This window comes from Typha latifolia, chromosome 9, assembly GCF_019914945.1.
Source record: "Typha latifolia isolate L0001 chromosome 9, TyphaL0001v2, whole genome shotgun sequence".
Lineage (NCBI taxonomy): Eukaryota > Viridiplantae > Streptophyta > Magnoliopsida > Poales > Typhaceae > Typha > Typha latifolia.
In genome coordinates this window covers 783,180-803,029 of record NC_133094.1, presented here as the reverse complement: position 1 = coordinate 803,029, position 19,850 = coordinate 783,180, and the positions used below count along the sequence as shown (strand labels likewise).

The 19,850-nt window shown below is 35.5% G+C and overlaps 3 protein-coding genes across 4 annotated transcripts; all 3 read right to left on the bottom strand.

Moving 5' to 3' along the window:
• Window positions 1-1,435: 1,435 nt before the first annotated feature.
• LOC140795762 (proteasome subunit beta type-3) lies at window positions 1,436-4,220 on the bottom strand. Its single transcript, XM_073148522.1, has 7 exons — window positions 4,079-4,220; window positions 3,803-3,984; window positions 3,615-3,722; window positions 3,439-3,528; window positions 2,680-2,764; window positions 2,217-2,311; window positions 1,436-1,685 (listed from the first exon to the last, which is right to left on the bottom strand). The coding sequence occupies exons 1-7, from the start codon at window positions 4,082-4,084 to the stop codon at window positions 1,637-1,639; spliced, it is 615 nt and encodes a 204-aa protein (XP_073004623.1). The 5' UTR covers window positions 4,085-4,220; the 3' UTR covers window positions 1,436-1,636.
• Window positions 4,221-4,765: 545 nt separating this feature from the next.
• LOC140794680 (probable receptor-like protein kinase At1g80640) lies at window positions 4,766-8,034 on the bottom strand. The gene is made up of 10 exons (XM_073146810.1): window positions 7,512-8,034; window positions 6,889-7,056; window positions 6,541-6,788; window positions 6,328-6,460; window positions 6,155-6,218; window positions 5,965-6,061; window positions 5,731-5,833; window positions 5,448-5,566; window positions 5,247-5,336; window positions 4,766-5,161 (listed from the first exon to the last, which is right to left on the bottom strand). The coding sequence occupies exons 1-10, from the start codon at window positions 7,753-7,755 to the stop codon at window positions 5,012-5,014; spliced, it is 1,416 nt and encodes a 471-aa protein (XP_073002911.1). The 5' UTR covers window positions 7,756-8,034; the 3' UTR covers window positions 4,766-5,011.
• A 3,849-nt stretch (window positions 8,035-11,883) lies between these two features.
• Window positions 11,884-19,583, bottom strand: LOC140795698 (probable adenylate kinase 5, chloroplastic). Of its 2 annotated transcripts, XM_073148412.1 has the most exons (20): window positions 19,318-19,583; window positions 19,131-19,232; window positions 18,757-18,885; window positions 18,538-18,672; window positions 17,964-18,110; window positions 17,228-17,302; window positions 17,023-17,128; window positions 16,474-16,514; window positions 16,228-16,356; window positions 15,433-15,468; window positions 15,277-15,357; window positions 15,046-15,184; window positions 14,615-14,694; window positions 14,439-14,504; window positions 13,738-13,767; window positions 13,530-13,639; window positions 12,616-12,753; window positions 12,461-12,490; window positions 12,297-12,380; window positions 11,884-12,197 (listed from the first exon to the last, which is right to left on the bottom strand). In XM_073148412.1, the coding sequence occupies exons 1-19, from the start codon at window positions 19,522-19,524 to the stop codon at window positions 12,356-12,358; spliced, it is 1,806 nt and encodes a 601-aa protein (XP_073004513.1). In that variant the 5' UTR covers window positions 19,525-19,583; the 3' UTR covers window positions 11,884-12,197; window positions 12,297-12,355. The 2 variants fall into 2 exon arrangements, with proteins under 2 accessions (XP_073004513.1, XP_073004514.1); XM_073148413.1 differs by lacking the exon at window positions 19,318-19,583 and having other exon boundaries at window positions 19,126-19,209.
• Window positions 19,584-19,850: the final 267 nt, after the last annotated feature.

Sequence of the window (19,850 nt, the reverse complement as noted above, 5' to 3'; positions counted from 1 at the left end):
ATCTACTTCAGATGCTGCTCGTTCCAACATTGTCATCTAGGAATTCTTACATACTGCTTTTGTATCTTGCGCACTCTACTTTGATTGTTGTATCCATTTTGATGTAACTACATACTGGTAGTGCATGATCTTCCTTGTGCATTTGCGAGATCTAAGCTTGCAGTTGTATTATTCTGTTGGCCATCTAATTCAGATACATCTTGTTCCAATATTGTCGCTTAAGCACGCTCATATATTGCTTAAATTCTGCTTTAGTATTTCCAGCAGTGCACCCTACCTTGATTGTTTGATGTCACCACTCCATTTGTTACTTTTGTCAGCCATTGTTAAGCCTCCTGATTGCCTACAGTTAATCTTAGTTTACTCCCCCTTCATTCTCTTGATCAGTTTCCTTAATGACGACCTGTGAATTCTCTATTTTCTGTTGCTATTCAGGTTGACAATCTTAACAGCACACTTATTTGGATACAATTTTGCTATTTAATCCGAAAAACTGAGGTTGTCAGCTCTTCTTAACTTGCCGCTTAACTTGCTTGCAAGTTGCTTATTGCTTTGTATGGCAATTTTCGCTCTTCAATTCCCTGCTGTCAAACATAAACGACACTACACCTTATCTCTGCTTCTTGGCTTGTACAGAAAATTTGTTCTTCCTCCCACTCTCTTTAGTAAATTCTGGTTTCTTTTGAAGTGAGAATCTAGACCATGAAACCCCCAGCTTACTGCGTTTAATCAACAAGAGTCGGTAGCCCCCTAAAAACTCATATTGCTGTTTGATCTAACACTATTTTAGAGGTCCTTCAGCACCTTGTATATAAGATGTTGACAGAAGGGTGCCTTGTTGTTGTTTGTAACGCTGAAGTCAATGCAGAGATTACTTCTGTGAAGTTACTGCTGAAAATTTTCAGGGTTTATGTTTTAGGTGTAAATTTGCTCGTTTGCTCCTTTTTCTTCCTCATGCTTGTGGAGAGCTCAAGCCATACACCTCGATAGAAATAATCGTGGCTTATATCTATCAAAAATTGTTACGTTCTTCCTGTTTTTGGGACTTATTTCAGATAACAACATCTGCATAAGTTTTAGATAATTGCTGATGCAGGTAACGAATATAGATGCTCAAATTAAGGAGACAATGAGGATATCCTAGCTAATTAGATCAAACAAGTGTCCCTGGTTATCTCGATGTAAGAATAACTACTGCAGTAGCTAACATTACCCTGGCCATATCCTTGTATTTGTAAGATAATTCCACTTCGTAATCAGAGGAGATCATAAAACCGAGGGCTTAATTTGCAATCACTTTATCCTCTGCACGACCAACGAAATATTGCCTGCGACTAGTAACAGGAGACAAAATTGAAAAATTGCAGCATCTATGTGAAGCGTCTCAAATGATATGCGAAACAATAGGTAGTCACCGAGAGTTGCAACAGAAGTCTTGATAAAACTGGTATTTATTCCTACTTCTGGTCAAACAACACTGAACCAAGAGCATTGAAAGTAAAAAACATAATTTGAGACTGATAATATCTTAGAGAAAAGCGCTATTAAAACACGGTATCTGTGCGCAAGGCAGCCTAAGATTGTAGGAAGATGGTGGTCCAGTAGGATGATATGAAACAAAAGTAAAGAAGCTGGATCAGTCCATCCTTCCTTTCAATATCCTCTCCTGTACTTCAGTCGGTGTCCTGAAAACAAGCCAATGCAAGTAAACAAGTATTCAATAAAGAGAACATTTTAGCAGTTGGTTATAACCACCGAAAAATAAATATTGGGATTTTATTAATATCATTTGCAGGATAACATAAACAACCCCAACATAAGCTAACATATATTTAAGGAAGAATGAGACTCTTTTAGTTGATTGTTCAGCAATAATATATGTGGGGGTTAACAGATGGGGCCCCTATGGAACCCAAAAAGACTGATTGCTGTGAGACAAATATTGGATGCATAAAGCTCATGGAATTGATATTATCCAGAGTTGCTTGTCAAACTATCTAAATGATTAGAATTTAAAAGGAGAAAATGAAATCCAAATCTATCATGGAAAAACCTAAGTTCTTCCATACAAAAGGGGAGAGAGAGAAAAGAACTGTTGCAATCGATAAGGCTTGAACTTTTTGGTTGAACATTCATATTAAGATACAAGAAAGAAAAAAGTCAAGACACTACATACATCACAGAATTCCAAAGAGGTTGAAAGGGATTAAACTTACACAAGAAGAACATAGCCTCCCCAACCGCTCAAGCAATCTCGATCGACAGATGCTAGCAGTGCTTGTGATATAGTCTCAAACAGTTCGTCAGGTTCCTATGTCACAACACAGAAGAACTCATCAAGTCATTTTATGATAATTATAACCATTTTTAAAATACCTACAATCATAACTTTCTGATAACTCTTTTAAGGATTTGTATTTTATACTGATTCACCAACTTTAGTAATTTTATTCATGCAAGTGATACACGAACAGCTCTCATCAAGTTCCAAAATATACTGGGTGAACAGATAAAACATTATTAGAAGTATGTTTTTTAAGATAAATTATTAGAAGTATGTTGTTACAAAGTTTATGGCATTAGAACACAAACATGCAATAAGCTAAATGATTCGCAAATTAAGTCATCCAAGCTAGGCAGGATAGCTATTTTAATAATTTATTAATACTGACAACTAACCATGTTGGGCTTATACATAGACTCGCAAACCCCATAGAGAGACTCAGAGGCTGTACCAGAAACAACAAAGTCCTTTGCTAGCTCCCTGCATAAGAGATAATCCCATGATGAGTCCCAAGTCAAGACAGAAAATTTAGCTGAGGGTCAACTAGACAAAAAGTGAAATAAATAAGCAAGTCATAGCTGAGTAAACTCACGCTACAAATGATGGCTTGACAACTCAGAACTTGAGGCAACTCGCTTAGTGCCCCTTATGAAGGTCCATTGATATCTAAAACCATTAACATATGGCATCTCTAACAGCCATCTAATCACTAGATCTTTTCTTTCATAAATAACCTATAGAAATTTATCGCCTCTTTCTCTAAATTACCACTGTGATAAGCCTGTCGTGAAGGTTGTTATTCTAGATTGGCCTTGCACTTCATTCATCCAGAGAAAATTAAATTTAACCTAATAAAGCATTAATAAACAGCATCCTTTCCTTCAACTATCTAAATCAACAGGTTCTAACACATGGATTATACATTAATGTCTTGATAATCCTACACCTGCCTTTTCAGTAGTAGTATCTCAGAATTGACATCAAGACACAAAGACAACTTAACTATGAAAAGAGCCCTATAAAGATCTGCAGAATGCTCAGCTAATGCAGATCTCCTTATTCAAGACTACTAATTATAAACCACCCGCATCACAGAAACAGCTCTAAAATTATAGACATGCATTGAACATTAAACATAAGAGAAATATACATACTTGGCACCAATGCAGTCCATGGTACAAATGAACGGAATGTTATCATCTCCTAATCCAGCAATTACTGGCTGGCAAAAGTATGGGCCAAACCTATAAGATCAAAAACAAACCTGTTTAGCTTAAAATTCGTCCAAAAATACGAAAATTGTACAATACATTAAGCTCAAAGATCGAACCTTTTCTCATAAAGCAAAGCCGACACGAGGCTCGCGAAGGCCTCGGGCTTCATATCCCTCTCTTCTCGAAGCTGGTACAACTTATGCCGGAAGACAAGCCGCTGATATCTACAAGCGAGACAACCCAAATCAAAAACCTAAAGACGAGATCTTATTCAAACGGAAAGGAAAAGAAATAGAATTCTCACAGAGTTTGGACATCGGTGGCGAGGCCGGAGAGGCCAATGTAGAGCTTGTCGTGGATCTTGAAGACCCTGTTGAAGTCGGTGGCGATGGTCTGGAGCTGCACACCGAGACGCCTATCGCTCGCGATTGCGAAGCAGTTCTTCCCCACCATCGCCACCACGGCGCTACCATTGTACTCGAAGATCTAAACCAAACGAGAAGCAGCAAAAAACCATGGTTCCGTTAGGGTTTCTGAGAGAAGATAGGGAGACAAATTAGGGCTTTGGAGCAACACATACCGACATGGCCGAGAGAGAGAGAGAGAGAGCGAGCGACTTCCAAAGACTAATAAAGCTTTATTCTTTTTAAGGAATGGAGATTCGAGTATTGGAGAAGTTCATGACTTGCAGGAGAAGCATAGTGTACGGAGCTGGAAGTAATTCGAAATTTATTTTATATAATATGTCAAAAAGAATTTCGAAAAGTTGAGGGTGATTTTTGGAAAACTAGAAGAATGGGTTTGATTTGTAAATTATCGAATGTGAAACAATTTCCCATGGATGTAACCAAACATTATAGCAGCAGTAGTCTTGAAATCAGATATCAAACAAATGCTACACCCAAGATGAGAAGGCTAAAATAAAGTTTAATATATTTGCACTTAATCTTACTAAAAATCTCAATTTCTGATGCCATTTTTCATTACCTCCAAGTTAATGCAGCAACTACCAACTAAGACAGAAATCTAATTCATGGAATGCTCCTGTTCTTGTCCATCTTAATTCATTTTTGCTTCCTGATAATAAGCAACTACTCATTCATTAGATCACTTGCATTTAGAGAAAATAATATGAACATTGCTTTTTTTATCTGCAGAATTCACATCTTATCTAACTGCAAATTTCTGCACAATAGATTGTCAATTTGTCATACGTTCAGATTTCTTCAATGGGAAAGATAGAAAAAGTAGATACTCAAAAGACTCGGAACTATACAATCAACTTCTTTTCTAGTGCAAAACTGCATCCTTGTTCTTTTTTTACAACACCAGGTGAAGAAATGAAATTTTTGCCTCAACTAACTTCAAACATCTTCAACTTTTGAGACTTGATCAGGGAATAACATTCTGGGCGAACAAATGGTGGGCAGAAACATCATATAATGTGGACTTGTGCACCGACCGCAGGCAAAAAAATATAATCCAAGTAATAATATGCTCAGCGATTAGAAGGCTATGGATTTGCACAAGCTGATGGTTCTGCAACCCTAAGTGTTCCCCCGAGCTCAATCGGTACCAGTGGAACAAGAGAGTGAAGGACATCAGTTATTAATGGCCTATAACTTGGCTCTGGCTGGACACACAACACTGCTACAGCTGCAACCTGGACAAAACCACATGTCAAACTGGGTAGAATGAACAATTTTGGAATTAAAATGCTGAAATAAGAGTGAAGCCAGATCACCAACTTGGTATAAGTGCTTCAAATCCATTGTATTTCTGATTACAGGATCCACGGCATTAGGAAGCTTCGATCTGTCAGTTAGCTGAGGCATGGCCTGTATACATGAATAAATTGGTTGAAAATATTAAATATCTCAGTGGAACTTAATGCAACTAATGGTGGAATTGTATATTTGGAGATCCCAGCCACTGAAAGAAGTGCATACCCATGTAACAATAGATTGGCATTGAGATGCTGCCATTTTTTCAACTGGCTTCCTTCCCATCACGAGTTCAAGAAGAACTATTCCAAATGCATAAACATCACTCTTCTCAGTAAGCTTACCTGACAAAATATTGAGCAATGTTATTCATAAAGAAATCAATAAACTTCAGAATTACACATATTCGCACAGAAATCAATATACTTCAGAATTACTAAAAGAAGAAAAGGAACTACAGATTTTATGAAATTTACAGACTGAAAAAGAAAAAGAGTAGAATGAATACCGTCTAAAAGATACTCGGGAGCCACATAACCTAGAGTGCCTGAAAGCGTTACACAGCCTTTGTTGTGATCTCCACCAGTCACTGCAAGGCCAAAGTCTGAAATCTGTACCCAGATAAAACTGTCACAAGTGGGACGACAGTTGATTGCTTCCAGCAGTAGTGATTGAAACAAACAAATTCTCAAAGGAAGAGGAAAACATATAAATTGATCAGAAAAAAAAAAATCAAATCTACCTTCGCATTGAAGTCAGAGTCCAGAAGTATATTGGAAGACTTCAGATCTCTATGAATGACCGACGGGTTACAATGCTCATGGAGATATTCTAATCCTCTGGTTGACATTAAATTCAAAGCTATCAACATTTTAAACTCATAAGACTTTATCACCAGATCAAAATGTTCTGAGCAATTTCGTGGTACATACCTTGCTGTGTCGAGTGCAATTTTCATGCGAATGTGCCAACTTAAAGCCGATCCATGAGATGGCCCTACAAAAGTAATAGTAAAGAAGAGAGACAAATCAAAATTCAAGATTTTCCAATCCTCAGATCAATCAGAAAGAAACATAAAACGATATGAAGCCAAACGGAATCCTACCATGCAGTTGTGTTTCCAGAGATCCATTTTGCATCAACTCATAGATAAGCAGTCGACTTCTTTCATGAACACAATATCCCAAGAGAGAAATTACATTTGGATGGCGAATTCTTCCAAGCAAATCCAGCTCATTCTGAAGAAGAAAGAAGAGAAGGAGAATGTAAGATTTTTAATCCAAGTGCGTACCAAGACCGAGCAAGATCAAGATTTCACCTCAAATTCCTTTTCACAATGTTGCTCATTGCCATCTAATCTCTTTACAGCAGCAAGAACTCCTCCCTCAAAAAAAGCTTTATATACGCGACCAAATCCTCCTTCACCCAAGATATTACTCTCACTGAATTCATTTGTAGCCAATTCTAACAATGGATACTCGACCATTGGCAGCAAACCTTTCTTGCTCACCCTTAGTGAATTGAACTTGCTCAACAATGGACCTAATGCAATTCCCCTAGTAGCACCTAGAGCATATAAAATGTGAAGTTTCCTCAGCGAGATTCCATACCAATGTCGCAATTTGCAACAACCAATGGATCTAATAGGGGATATGAAGAAGCAAACCTGAACTTTGGATGACTTTGGAATCTAGAGTTCGGCGAGCCCTTCGCCAAAAGATCCAGGCGAAGAATGTCGATACGATTATTACGGCCACCGCGACTGAAGCCAAGATGGTCGCCAAAAGCAGTTCTCTATGGTAATGGTGATGCGTTACCACTGTGATCTCCATCACTTCACTCAGAAAAATAGATTACAAATGAGGATTAGTCACACATAATAGTTCATGTTTTCTATTCATATATAAAGCGTTACTGATCAAATAAGAGTTATTTCCTGGATAAAGGTCTCCGTCTTTTTCCTCTCCTAAACGACATAACTGTGAGATCCAAAGAGAACCGAGCAACTACAGAAATCCTAGGAAGAAGGTCTTGAATTAAAAACTTTATTAAAAAAAACCCAATTTTCTTCCTAATGGCGTCAGAAAAGGACAATCTTTGACAAAAAAGACGGAGACTTTTGAAACACAGACCGAAACTTTATGTAAAATATTGTTAGAAATTGAAAAGAAAATAAAGACAGTTTTGAATTAAGCCGAAAAATCCAACCAAAAACGGAAGATAAAAAAGTAGAGAAAAGATTTGTAAGTGCCCAACAAAAAAACAAAAAAAAAGCAATCAACTCCCTACCTAAAGGAGATGGTGCCCCAGATGCAGGAGATACAGAAGAGGTTTGGTCTTGAACAGAGGGAGGGATGGAGATGGAAAGAGGGGATGGTCGAGGGGCATGAGATGGGTCGGAGACGTGGTGAGTTCTGGCATTGGTGAGAAGTGGTAAGGAGAAGATGAAGAAGAAGAAGAAGAAGAAGCACAAGACCCAAGAGGGAGAAAGGAGAAAGGGAAGAAGGGGAGGTGGCCTCATGGTCTCCTCCATTGATAAAAAGAGACAGCAACCAGTTTAAGGAAATCTAAAAAGGTGGAATACTGGAGTGAGGTGTAGATATGCCAAAAACCAAAATTGGGAGGGAATCCAAATTCTCATGACTATGGAATGGAGAGAGAGAGAAAGAAAAAATAAAAATAAAAAACTCAAAGTTTGATTTGAATCAAGTCTCTCTCTCAGACACACACACACACACACTTTTTGTGGGGCTTATTTAAAAATGGATGAGTCTTTTCGAGGTTTGTGCTCTCAGAGTTCCCTTTCTTGCTAGAAGAAAAGAAGAAAAAAAAAAAGAGAGAGAGAGAGAGAGAGAGAGAGAGAGAGAGAGAGAGGAAATGTGAAGGAAAGGGACAGTTGCAGGAGAACAGGATAACGCATTTGTTTGAGTGGGGCAATGTGGCAGTTACCGAGAGAGAGAGAGAGAGAGAGAGAGAGAGATGAACCCAATATAGCTGAGAGAATGGGATAGTTTGGTTTTGTTTATTGAAAAGATTTATGGTGAATAACTGAATAATGTCTCATATTCCATACTTCACATATATTATATAAAAAAAAACATGTCACTAATTAAGATTTAAAATATCATTATTGTCACCGAAATCTTTATATTCTTTTAAAAATATCAATACGTTACTTAAATTTAACTAATCACTAGTAAAATTAAAAATATTTATCTTCTAGAAATCAAAATTAGATTTAGAAAAGGACTGTTTTACCTGGTAAAAATGGTTCAAAGTCATTTACTACTTTACCCAATATTATAGTATAAATGGTTAGTAAATATTTTACACACACAAGTGTATTTCATTTGCATATTTCTTATTAACCTTAACAACAATCTTTTAAAAGTATTTCATTGAAAACTAATCATGATGGTAATTCTAAAAGAATCAAAAGAATTTAATGAAAATTATAATATTTTTAAAAAAAAATCAGTGACGATTATATTAAAAAATAATATTTTTCCTATTCAACCATCTGAATCAAAAATGGCTCCTAAATAAAGCTTAACTTTGTATGTTATATCAAGAGATGTTAGAAGTTACAAGTACTTGATACTCTTTCAATCAAACATAGAATGTACCCTAATACTTTTAATTCCTCCAAGACAGAGTAATATTACATTCTATGGATTAAAAAAAAAAACCCAGTTGGTATTACCAAGTAAGAGGTTGGATTTATCTAATTGCACATTCTGAGGTATCCAAAGCAATCTTGTTGAGCTATTCTATTTTATTTTACTTGATCCCATCTGTATATATATATATATATATATATATATATATATATAATATTGAAGACCATTCCACCTCACAACTGCACAGGGGACAACCTACAAATGTTGGGATATGCATGCATAAAATCATCTTAGTGATGCTCTGCTTAAAAATAGGTTCATATATCAATTGCACATTGTACTATATTGACATGATAACCATAGACATTGCTGTATATAGACCAACCCCAACAACCAAATAGAAACATGCATGTGGTCATGACTCATGATACATCTACCCCCCCTTCCCCTCAACTTGCATGATAAACAATGCCATGGATATATGTTAGTTTCATATTCAAAAACTTTCAAAAAAGGAGTGAGAACTTTAAAATTTTAAAATAACAAACCAAAAAAAAAAAATTCCCATGTAAAAATGTCTAAATAAATTACTCTCTTCTTTTTTAGCTTCGATCAGTTTCTGTTAATCTAGTCGATATTTTGTATAGAGAAACTTTAGATATCTAGCCTAAATCGCGAGAACTATAAGAACTAAAGATGTGAATAATAGAATTAGGGTTGAGATGAACTCACATGGGTCAATTTAGAATGTTATTTAATGTATACTAATGCATCAAATATATGCATAAAATGATTCCCAAAATATTTGTATTGGCGCACATCCAACAATAAATAAACTGAAGCCATGCTCATCTTACTTTTTAAAGGAAAATAAAAACATTAAAACCCCACCCACCTCAAGACTATTTAGCATCTGTGAACAGATTGAAATTGATATCATCACCTAATTGGGCAACCTTGTGTGGTTGACTGCCTTGCTTAAAATTACCAATGGAGCTGACATTTTTCCACACACACATATAAAGGCTGGATTCCCATGGGATGAGGGGAATTATATTAATCCCAAGTGGCCATAATACTATATAGGATAGTCCATTAATCTTCCATAGTATTCAATACCCAAGTTTGGTACCAGCTGTGATGTGAGCTCTTATTTTATTGGTCATGGATCTATCATGGTCACATGCATGGTATCCTGGTTGACTCCTTTTCTACAAATATTTGTTAGCCAATTAATGTCAAAAAACAATTAAAAAAAAGTTCCTTCTCTAATGTCAAGATGGGATTTTTAGCAATTGTATCTGAAATGGGCTTTCATAATGACTGATAGCTAACAACAATATGATAGAAATTAAGAAAATAAAAAGAGAAAACCTCTTATGAGTTTTTTTTATTTTAATTATATTTAATTTTTGATTTATAATAATAGATACTGTATATATATAATATGTGCACTTCCTTATAACAAAATATACAAAGATTATAAAAATAATTATTGCATTTAATTTTATATGCTAAACTATAAAAAAAAAATCAAATACAGTTAAATTGTAAAAGCTCCAATGACAAATAATAGTAGTGAAAGATGAGTCTGAATAGAAAATGTTTTTTAATTTAAAAAAATATTAATATTTATTATTGCGAAAGTTTCACTATATATTATATAAATATTTATTATTCGACTCTTATGTTTTAATTTTAATATCTAAAACATCTCTAAGTTAACTTTGGCTTAACAATGCTTGATGGAATAGTAAATATATTATTTCTTTTAAAAATAAATAAAAATCTAAAATACCCTTTCTTTACCTTAAAATCTGATTATTACTTTTTTACCTTAACTTTTTAAAAGTTAATATTAAGATAATTTTAAGACACCAAAAGTGATCAAACCCAAAATAGAAAGGGTTGAATGATATATACTAGAAAACGGGGGTCTTATCCAAAGTAACCCGGCTAAGCTGCGGAGGTGAAAAAAGAGTCATTGGGATTAACAACATAATTAAGATTATACTTCTTCTAAGTGAAAAAAGCCAACATTTATTTACCTGAATGCCCTTGTTAAGCATCCCATCTTAGTAGGTTTATATATATATATACATACAGGGAGAGAGCACATTAGACGCACACAGCGTGGCACGATCTACTAATCAACGGTGGTGATCGTTCCATGATGCGTGCGTCTAAGATCACTCTTTCTCTACCTTCTCTCTATAACCACAAGTAGAGAAATAATTTTGAAGACATGGAGATGGATCGCGAGAGTAGAGTGAGAAAGAGAGAGAGGGGCACTATAAATAGGCCCAGGAAGGAGAGGCCGAAGTGAAATTTCGGAAACACCCCTGTTTCTAATGGCGGTGGAATGCCCAAAAAGGAACAATTTTATTTTTTGGCCCATGGGCTGCCTTGCCGGCCGTACAGGCGTATACCTTTACTCTTACGCTTACGGCAGCCGCCGACGTGGCTTCCTGACGACGACTTTCCACCGCGGCTGAGAGGACACGTGGCCGAAGCGGGCCGCAACCGTACGATGGGGGATGTCTTACGTGGATGGATAGGCCACGGACGCGTTTAAAGGTGAGAGGCTTATCGGACTCTCAGGTGTCCTTTGAGGATTCGAAAAATACTATGACCAAAAAGGTTATGGTTGTGATTTAATAGCGCAATGATTTAGAACAAGTTTCAATAGAGTTTGATTAGATTAAGTTGAATCTAAGTGTCTTTGTATTTAGAAAGAATTATCTTTTCGTCCGACCAATATCTAACCCTCGAACTCATAAATAATTAAAAAAAAATATATATATATATATATATAACACTCAGACACTCGTGAATATTATAATATTTTAAATAGTTTGAATGTTAATCATGTTTTTATCTTTAAGAGTATAATGTGACATTTATATCTCAAAAATAAAAATAATAATAATTCTCTCAAAAAGAGTATAATGTGATGCTGGCCCATAATTCATCTACCGCTACTTATATATATATATATATATATTAACTTCTGTCACGTAAGAAATCCATACTATTGAGTATTGAGCCAGAAAGAAGATATGATTATATAAATACACTTGAAACTTACACTGTTACAATAACACTACTATGACAGCAAATAAAGAGAAGTATGAGAAGGAAAGCAGAGAGGTCTCTAATGTTCACTCCAGAACTTCCAGTAATGTTTCCTTTTTTTTTTTTGCTTCCTACCATATTTGTTTATGAGACTGAAGCAGTTGAAAGATCTAAGGCAGTAGATACAAGAAGAAAAAGGTGTAAACCACTCCATAAGAATCTCTATATGAGAAGAAATCAGCTACTGCAACAACATAAATCCTGTGCATCGAATCATTACCTGTTCAATTTGTGAGCTTCATGAGTCTTTCATAGAGAAGATCAAAGCTAAGATGAACATTCAAGTTAATGGAAGAAATGGAGTGCTATTGAGACTAACACTCTTGCTATTTGCAGGAGAAACGTGATTTATATTGTACTGATTGTACTCTTGCTGCTTCAAAGTATTCCACTCAAGAAACTCCTAAAACAGATATGAACAAATTCAACAGACTATTTTTTGGCATTAAACATTTGCAAAATTAGGAATATATTTTGACGTACCAGATTCCAGAAGTAGCTTTTTCTTTGTTCCTGCGTTAGAATTCAAGGAAAAAGAATTATCTTAGTCACAATGACGGAAGGAAATATAAATGAATGAAAAATTGTGTACTTGCAAAAAGCACGAATTATTGCATCATATAGTTAGAATTCCTTACCTTGTTCTTCCTTCGAAAGCATCATTAATTTCATCAACTGTTGGCTTTTCAGGGAATTCGGCTATAATGACATACTTCTCTTTTCCATTAGGTTCATCTATTCTCTTGTAAATCTCATAACCCTTTGGGTAAGACATCCTGCAAGTGCGATCAGGAGCATAAGAATAGCTTGTCTAAAGTGATGTATGCGTCCAGAAAAGATCAAAATGACGAGATAATTTAAAAGCAACTAAAACATGGAGGACTTTATTTGTCAGGATTTATTCCAATAATCAGGACTGTAAGGATCAGAGTGATCCACCCAACACTCATTCTCATCAATCAACGACATGCATTATGTGTCCCCAGCAACAGCTAATGTCGTGCTAATAGCCTGTAGTACTTATTAAATGCTTACCACTGCCTTCTTGTTTCCTAACTAAGAGCTAATAGCCTTATATAAAAACCTTAAATAGGCATTATCTGACTTTTTATTGCAGATAACTTGAAGGATGACAGGGGCCACATACTGCATATGTTTTTGTTTTTTTTCTCTTTGACACTAGACGCGCTGTTTACAAACATATTTTTTTGGTTATTTCGAAGCTGCGAATGAGTTTAGGAACAAACTAAGTTAGGTAAATGTAAAATACATGATTATTGCATCTTCCTTCATGGAGTCAAAAGCCCTTTTTCGACCTGTGGCAGAGTGAAATAGCTCCTGAGTGAGTTGGGGCTGGTGGGTGGAAAATGATCCAGGTGAGAAGGGCGAATCCAATGAAGATTTATGGATTGTGATTGGAGAGCAAAGGCATATTAGTGGTTGATTTGAAATTGGATTTCTTTCGACCTCCGCTTGATAACAGCTAACATGTCCTTGGATATTTACTAGAATTATGTGAATATACACAAAAGCGAAGCATTAAAAGAGTTACCTTAGAGCGCCCATAATTGGATAGAATGAGCCTGCATAGTATAGAAGACGGAAGGAATAACAGTTCTCAAATGATGCAGCATACTCTAATCTCTTGTCCCTTCCCATTGTCTTCAATGAGCCAATTTTCGGTTAGAAACCAAAGTTTGCAGATGTATTATACACTTGAACCATGAAATAGTACACCACTAACATGAAGACCTACTTACTTGCATTATGCCACTTGATGCAGGCATATCCTGAAAAAGGAAAATGTCAAAGCAAGAACGAAGCTTCAAAAAATGTGCTGCATTATCTTCTTATGAAAACATAGCTAACAATAACTCTCAACTACACTGGCACGAGAAGACTTTACTCAAGAAAATTTGATGCAGTGCAATGTTATAGTCATCCCCGTATCAGAATGGTATCAGGCTAATGAACTAACCAGAAATATTGTCCAAGCTTAGAGAATGAACTCAATCAAGATGCACTTCTTAAAACTATGGTACTAAAAGAATTCTTTGTGACGAGGGTAATGAATCTTAATTGGCAGAATGTTAAACCTCGTATAAAGAATATGGACAACAATATGCCCTTGAATGAACTATTACTTGAAATAAAGAAAAATTCTACTCTTGGGTCAACATAGCATAACTACTCGAGATGGAATTTTACATACACTAAGCTAATTCGTTCTAGACCAAAATAATCAGGTATGTTTAACAACAGAAAATACAGATATCTTGAAAATTAGTAACCTAAACGGCAGATCTAATAAATTTCAGCTGAAAGAGCGTGAAGAAGGCAAAGCTGGCTGAGACTCGCAAAAACTGCTTACTACTGTTTATATTCTTGTACCAGTAGTAGGAAGAAAGAAAAAAAAATGAAAAGAAAAGAGAAATAACAAAACGAGAAAGACCTGTAATACCTTAAGGCGAGGATTTATGAGAATTACTGGTCGGCTACCAACAGCATCTGTCATAGCTTTCAGATCCTACATATCTCTTAAGTGTAAGCAACAGTTTCTAAAAGAAACAAACATCATAAGAAAATTAAACAATTTCTTATCAACATATGTAGTGGCTGACTTTACAGATTCCTTACATCAATTATACAGTTTCCAACAGCATTCTGAGGAGCCACAAGGATAAAAATATCATCTTGCTCGTCAACCTCTTTAGCCCCTGCAATTGCACAAGCAATTCATGTAATACAATAGGTCGCAATATTCAAACGTAAAGTTAATATTACCATTTACAAACCAAGCACTTAATAGCAGAATCCTAAATGCAAGTAATTGTTTACTTTTGCATGAGAAATTAAAAGCATAGAAACATACGTGAGATCAACTTTGTTATATCAATGAATATAGTAGTAATAGTACCTGACTGCAAATTAAACAGAAGTAAAATTCTACTAGTTAAACTTGTAATATAACTTTGAAAAGGTAACTATATTGCAGTTCATCAATATAGTAAGAAGATAAAACAAAAGAAGAAAGTACTATCATAATCATTTCTTTCTCTAGTACACACCTATGGCTCCAATATTAATGAAGGTTCCCTTAGCACCATACTCGCCCCAATCCATAAATTCCAAAATCTTTCTACTTCCAGCAAGCTGTAGTGGTATACCAGCAAGTGCACCTTCTCCCATAGATCCTTGAACACAAACCTAGTAAAGATAATCTGATTGCTTCTCATCATGTAAGATATAAAATGTGAAACCTCAATAATAAAACAGTTTGTGTTCAGCAGAGAAGACACCTTAACGCGTCTGCCATCGTCAGCAAATGAAAGAGCAAGATCTCGTACAAGTTCCATCAGGGTTCCTATACGGTAAACATCCTGAACATGACATGGCTTAATAAGTTCCAGTATTACTGAGGTACATACATTGAGAAATCTCTCCTTAGTCCTTACCATTTCTGGATTAAGCTCAGGAATGTTGATCTCCACCTGTGAATCAGGTGAGGAACATAATATTATGAGATATAGTTGTGGATAAAATATTGAAGGTACAGATATGCATAAAAGTACCAAAAAGGATGCATTGATAGAGATAAATAGAGATAAACCATAAATCCAAGAATCTGTGAATTTATGACTTTATGTAACTGAACAAATTATTGGATAATTATTTATATTTCAAAGTTGCCCTTTAGCAAACTTCTTTGCATACTGAAGACTTTAGATCAGACCTAGTGGTCAAAAATGATAATTTCACATTTTAATGTTCTTTATCAGGAGCTATGATTAGCATTTCCACAAGGAAGATCTTGTTATCATCAATTTTTGTGGAGAAGGACAACAAGTTTAGGTAATGGAGTATTACTCCACCTAAGTGTGCTTAACTATTTTCTCTTTTCACAGCCAAACCTGGAAAAGGAGGATGCGGCATGTAGCTTGACATTTCATCTCCATCATAATGCACCCTTATTCTTTTGATTAATAGCCTTTAGTTGAGTTAGACTAACCCTTTTGTTCCCAATTTGACTCCTAATAGGACTCTTTATAAATTGAGGTAAAACCAATGTAAATCTGGACTCTTTTAAACAACTGGTTACAGCAACATAATTTTAAGTGCCTGCAGAAAATTAAAATAGTGTACAAGTTCTTACATCAATCTAAATTTGTCATTAATATTCAATTTCATAATTTTGCAGTGGAATGAAGTTGCCCAAAATTTACAAAAATAAAAAATTACGAGTAGTAGACCTTCAATCGGTTCCTTTTATCTTCTACAGCATTTTTTGTAGCAAGTAATACATCGTCATAAAAGTATTTCCTTATTTCCCTAGAATGAGGAATGTTGTTCAATCTTGTAGGAATCCCTCGCCAACTATCCTGGGAAGAAGAAGCCATATATAGAAAAATAATTATGCTGCCAAGTTGATATGTTTCTGCAAGATCCTACTATCATAACATATAATTGTAAAGCTAAAGGGACTACTTGATGCATACATTTTTGGAATCTGCCATTTTCATATATATATACGAGTTTCCTGTCAACATAATACAGAGAGTTAGTAAACATAGTGGAGTATGACAAGAAAAGAAAAGTGCTATAGAGCCACAATTCTCATCAATCAAGAAAAAGACATAACACTATAAATTGCAGATGTTTGAAATTTTGAGTGAGAATAAATGGAACTAGATTAAAGGATAGCATTATAACAAAGAAATGCCTAGTTGACAAAATAACATGTTAAAAGAGTATGTATTGCAGCTTTGAGAAGTTAAGTTTTCACATGTTGCGGAGTATATATAAGCTTGAAATCTCAGCTTATTCTTTCTATAATACTAGCATCTTATGATAACTGCAAGACATGGAGTTGCCAAAGTAAACTTCAAATAAGATCAGGATAAACAAGAGATGTAGGTTAAGAAAACTTGTAATCAGTTTGAACATCCAGCCAACAATTTGACAGGGTAAACAGAGTTAATATTCTTGTGAACGACAGCCACTTCGAGTTTATATAGAAACTGTACTTTATGATGTAATGCTTTGACCTTTAATTGTGGGCAAGTTCTCAGTACTCGGGGCATTCTTGCTAACCTTCTGCAACAAGGAGTCTATTTCTTTAAACACAACTTCTCTTGGGTGATTTCCGTCAACCTACACTCTTGGCCATCAAAAGAAGCAAATCAGCAACAATATTCACTTCATTTTTTTCGTAGAAATTGAACAGATCAGAACCTAACTTTGTGAAAGCACCTTATTTAGCAAGCCCAAATATGTAGGGAGAATAGCTTCAGCATTTTTCTTGTATGTCTCAAGACGTGATTTAGCCTGATCATATATTGAAAATAGCTATTAGTCATAGAAACATAGAACCATAGCAAAAAGTTATGAAAAGATAAGTATTGGAGAGCAAAATGATAATCTAGATTCCATGCTAACATTACGGCAACTCAGAAAGTAATCTAAATGATGATCTATGTCAATACTCAATACAAGTCATGGTGCAACTGTGAAAAGGTAGAAGTCATGTGAAAATTATATATATATATATATATATATATATATATGTATATATTAACTGACACTTGTGACAACTGCCAAATCAAAAAAATTATTACTACCCAGAACTTTGAATCTTATTTGTGAGGACTATGTTTCAAGTTTGTTTTACTTAATTACCTATAGAAGAGTAAAATTTCAAAAAAAAACTACACAGAAGCAAAGTGAAGAGTCAACTCTTGAACCTCAACATGACTAGAGTATATGCAGCAGAAAACACTGACTGTCTCATGCATGTGACATAAAACACGAACTAAATGTAGAAGGCATAGGCTAATTTTTTTTTTAAACACAGTATCAATAAGCTACAAAATACTGGATATTATCTTGATGAAGAAAAATAAAAGTCCTGGAAATTTGGCTAGAAATTTGTTTTCAGAAAACATGTAAACTGATAGCATGATATATGCAAGGAAAAGTCGAGCACTACCTTATCTGGAGTATCATCAGAGCGAGTAATAAGTCGTGTGGAAATGTCCTCACTCTCAGGAGGGAAGTTCGTGAGATGGTAAATCTTTCCAGTGACTGGATCCAACCTTCTTCCGACACATCTGTCGATCAGAATATCATCAGGAACCTGAATATTAACAGAAAGTATGTTTGAAAACGTCAAAAGGTATCATATACATGAGGCCTGACTACTTAGGATCGAGCAATGCAGCAGTCTGAGTGAATCCTTATTGTTTAAAAAAACATAAATAATCTAACTCATATTAACTAAAAGGAGACAAAAGACACCAATGAAGTGCTGTTCTTCCAACTAATAAATTAAGAATGAGAAAATGTCTATATTTACAATAACTCATTTTTCATCATATATAGATATAAAGACTGAAGAACAACTAAAATGGTTTCTCCTTTATAATTACCTTATGCATGAATTACCTTCTGCATGTATCACTACATGTAATAAATCTACCACATACATGTTCGCACGCATTGAATCTAAATACAAAGAATGATAATGAATATAAACAGAAACCAAATGGACATGATCAACATACATCTAGCACAATGTATATGTCCGGCCTTATGTTCATCCTTTCAAGACTTTGTGCTTGTGAAGAACTTCTTGGGTAACCATCAAGAAGCCATCCTCCTCCTCTTACATCTTGTTGTGATAGCCGTTGAACCACCATCTATGGAGCAAATCCATCATATTTCTTATCAACGGGATACAGTGCCATGGCAAGAGGAAGGAAGAAAATTGAGTTATAGCATACATCTGTCACAATTTCATCTGGGACAAGCATCCCATTGTCCATAAACTCTTTCGCTTTCTTTCCGATTTCTGTCCCCAGTGATACTTCAGCTCTCAAAATATCACCAGTTGATATGTGCACCAAACCATACTGAAATGAAAATGATAACAGCAATCAACCATTTTATCTCCAAGTCCATATCAAAGGTCATGGTAGACTGGACAAAGATAAAAGGAGTTTTGAAGGGTAACATGCAAAAAAAGACATAAAATAGAAAGAAAAAAATTGCATCTGGCACCCTATGCTTCAGAAATATTACGTTTCAAGCCCGGCATTTCCAATAATTACAAATAGCGGCCTGCCTTTCTATAAAATAAGTATAGTAGTAACCTGACCTTCTCGACGATCATCTTACACTGGGTTCCCTTCCCGGACGCCGGCGCACCAGAGATCATCACCTTGAGCGGCTCTTTTGCCGCGCACTCCACCCTCATCCCCTGCGACACAAGCAACTCCACGATCAAATCAATCAGGCGACGCGATTTAGAGACCCAATCAGAAAAAGTGCGAGATATTACACACCTTGGGTTTTCGGCTCCGCTTCTCGAAGTTGGTGACGGAGTGGTCCTTGGGAGAGCGAGAATTAAGGGAAAGAGCAGAGGAGCGGGAGAGAGGAAGAGGAGAAGAGAAGGGAGAAGTGGAAGAAGAATGGCGAGGCGGAGGAGATGGGAGGAGAGAGAGATGGATTCGATTCCCGCAAGCTATCGCGGTTGGGTTCGCGGTCGCCATTCTCGATTTCTCCAGGAAAGATCGAGACTTCTTGTGGTAGAGTTTTGTGGAGGGAAGAGATGGAGGAGATTTTTTATATTAGTAAATAGGAGGAATAATGGAGAGAGTATGGAAAATAGATAGCCGTTGATGAGGGATAGGATAGGAGTTCCTTGCCATTGGTTTATTCTTGTAATAAGTAACCAAAATTTATTCTTATCTATAATAACTAATTCTTCGGCTACCAAATTAGTATAAATTTATGATTAGGATTTTCTATTTGTCAAGAATAACTATGAGAATATATCCAGTATAAAAGCAATAAGTCGTAATTTTTCCATTAAAAA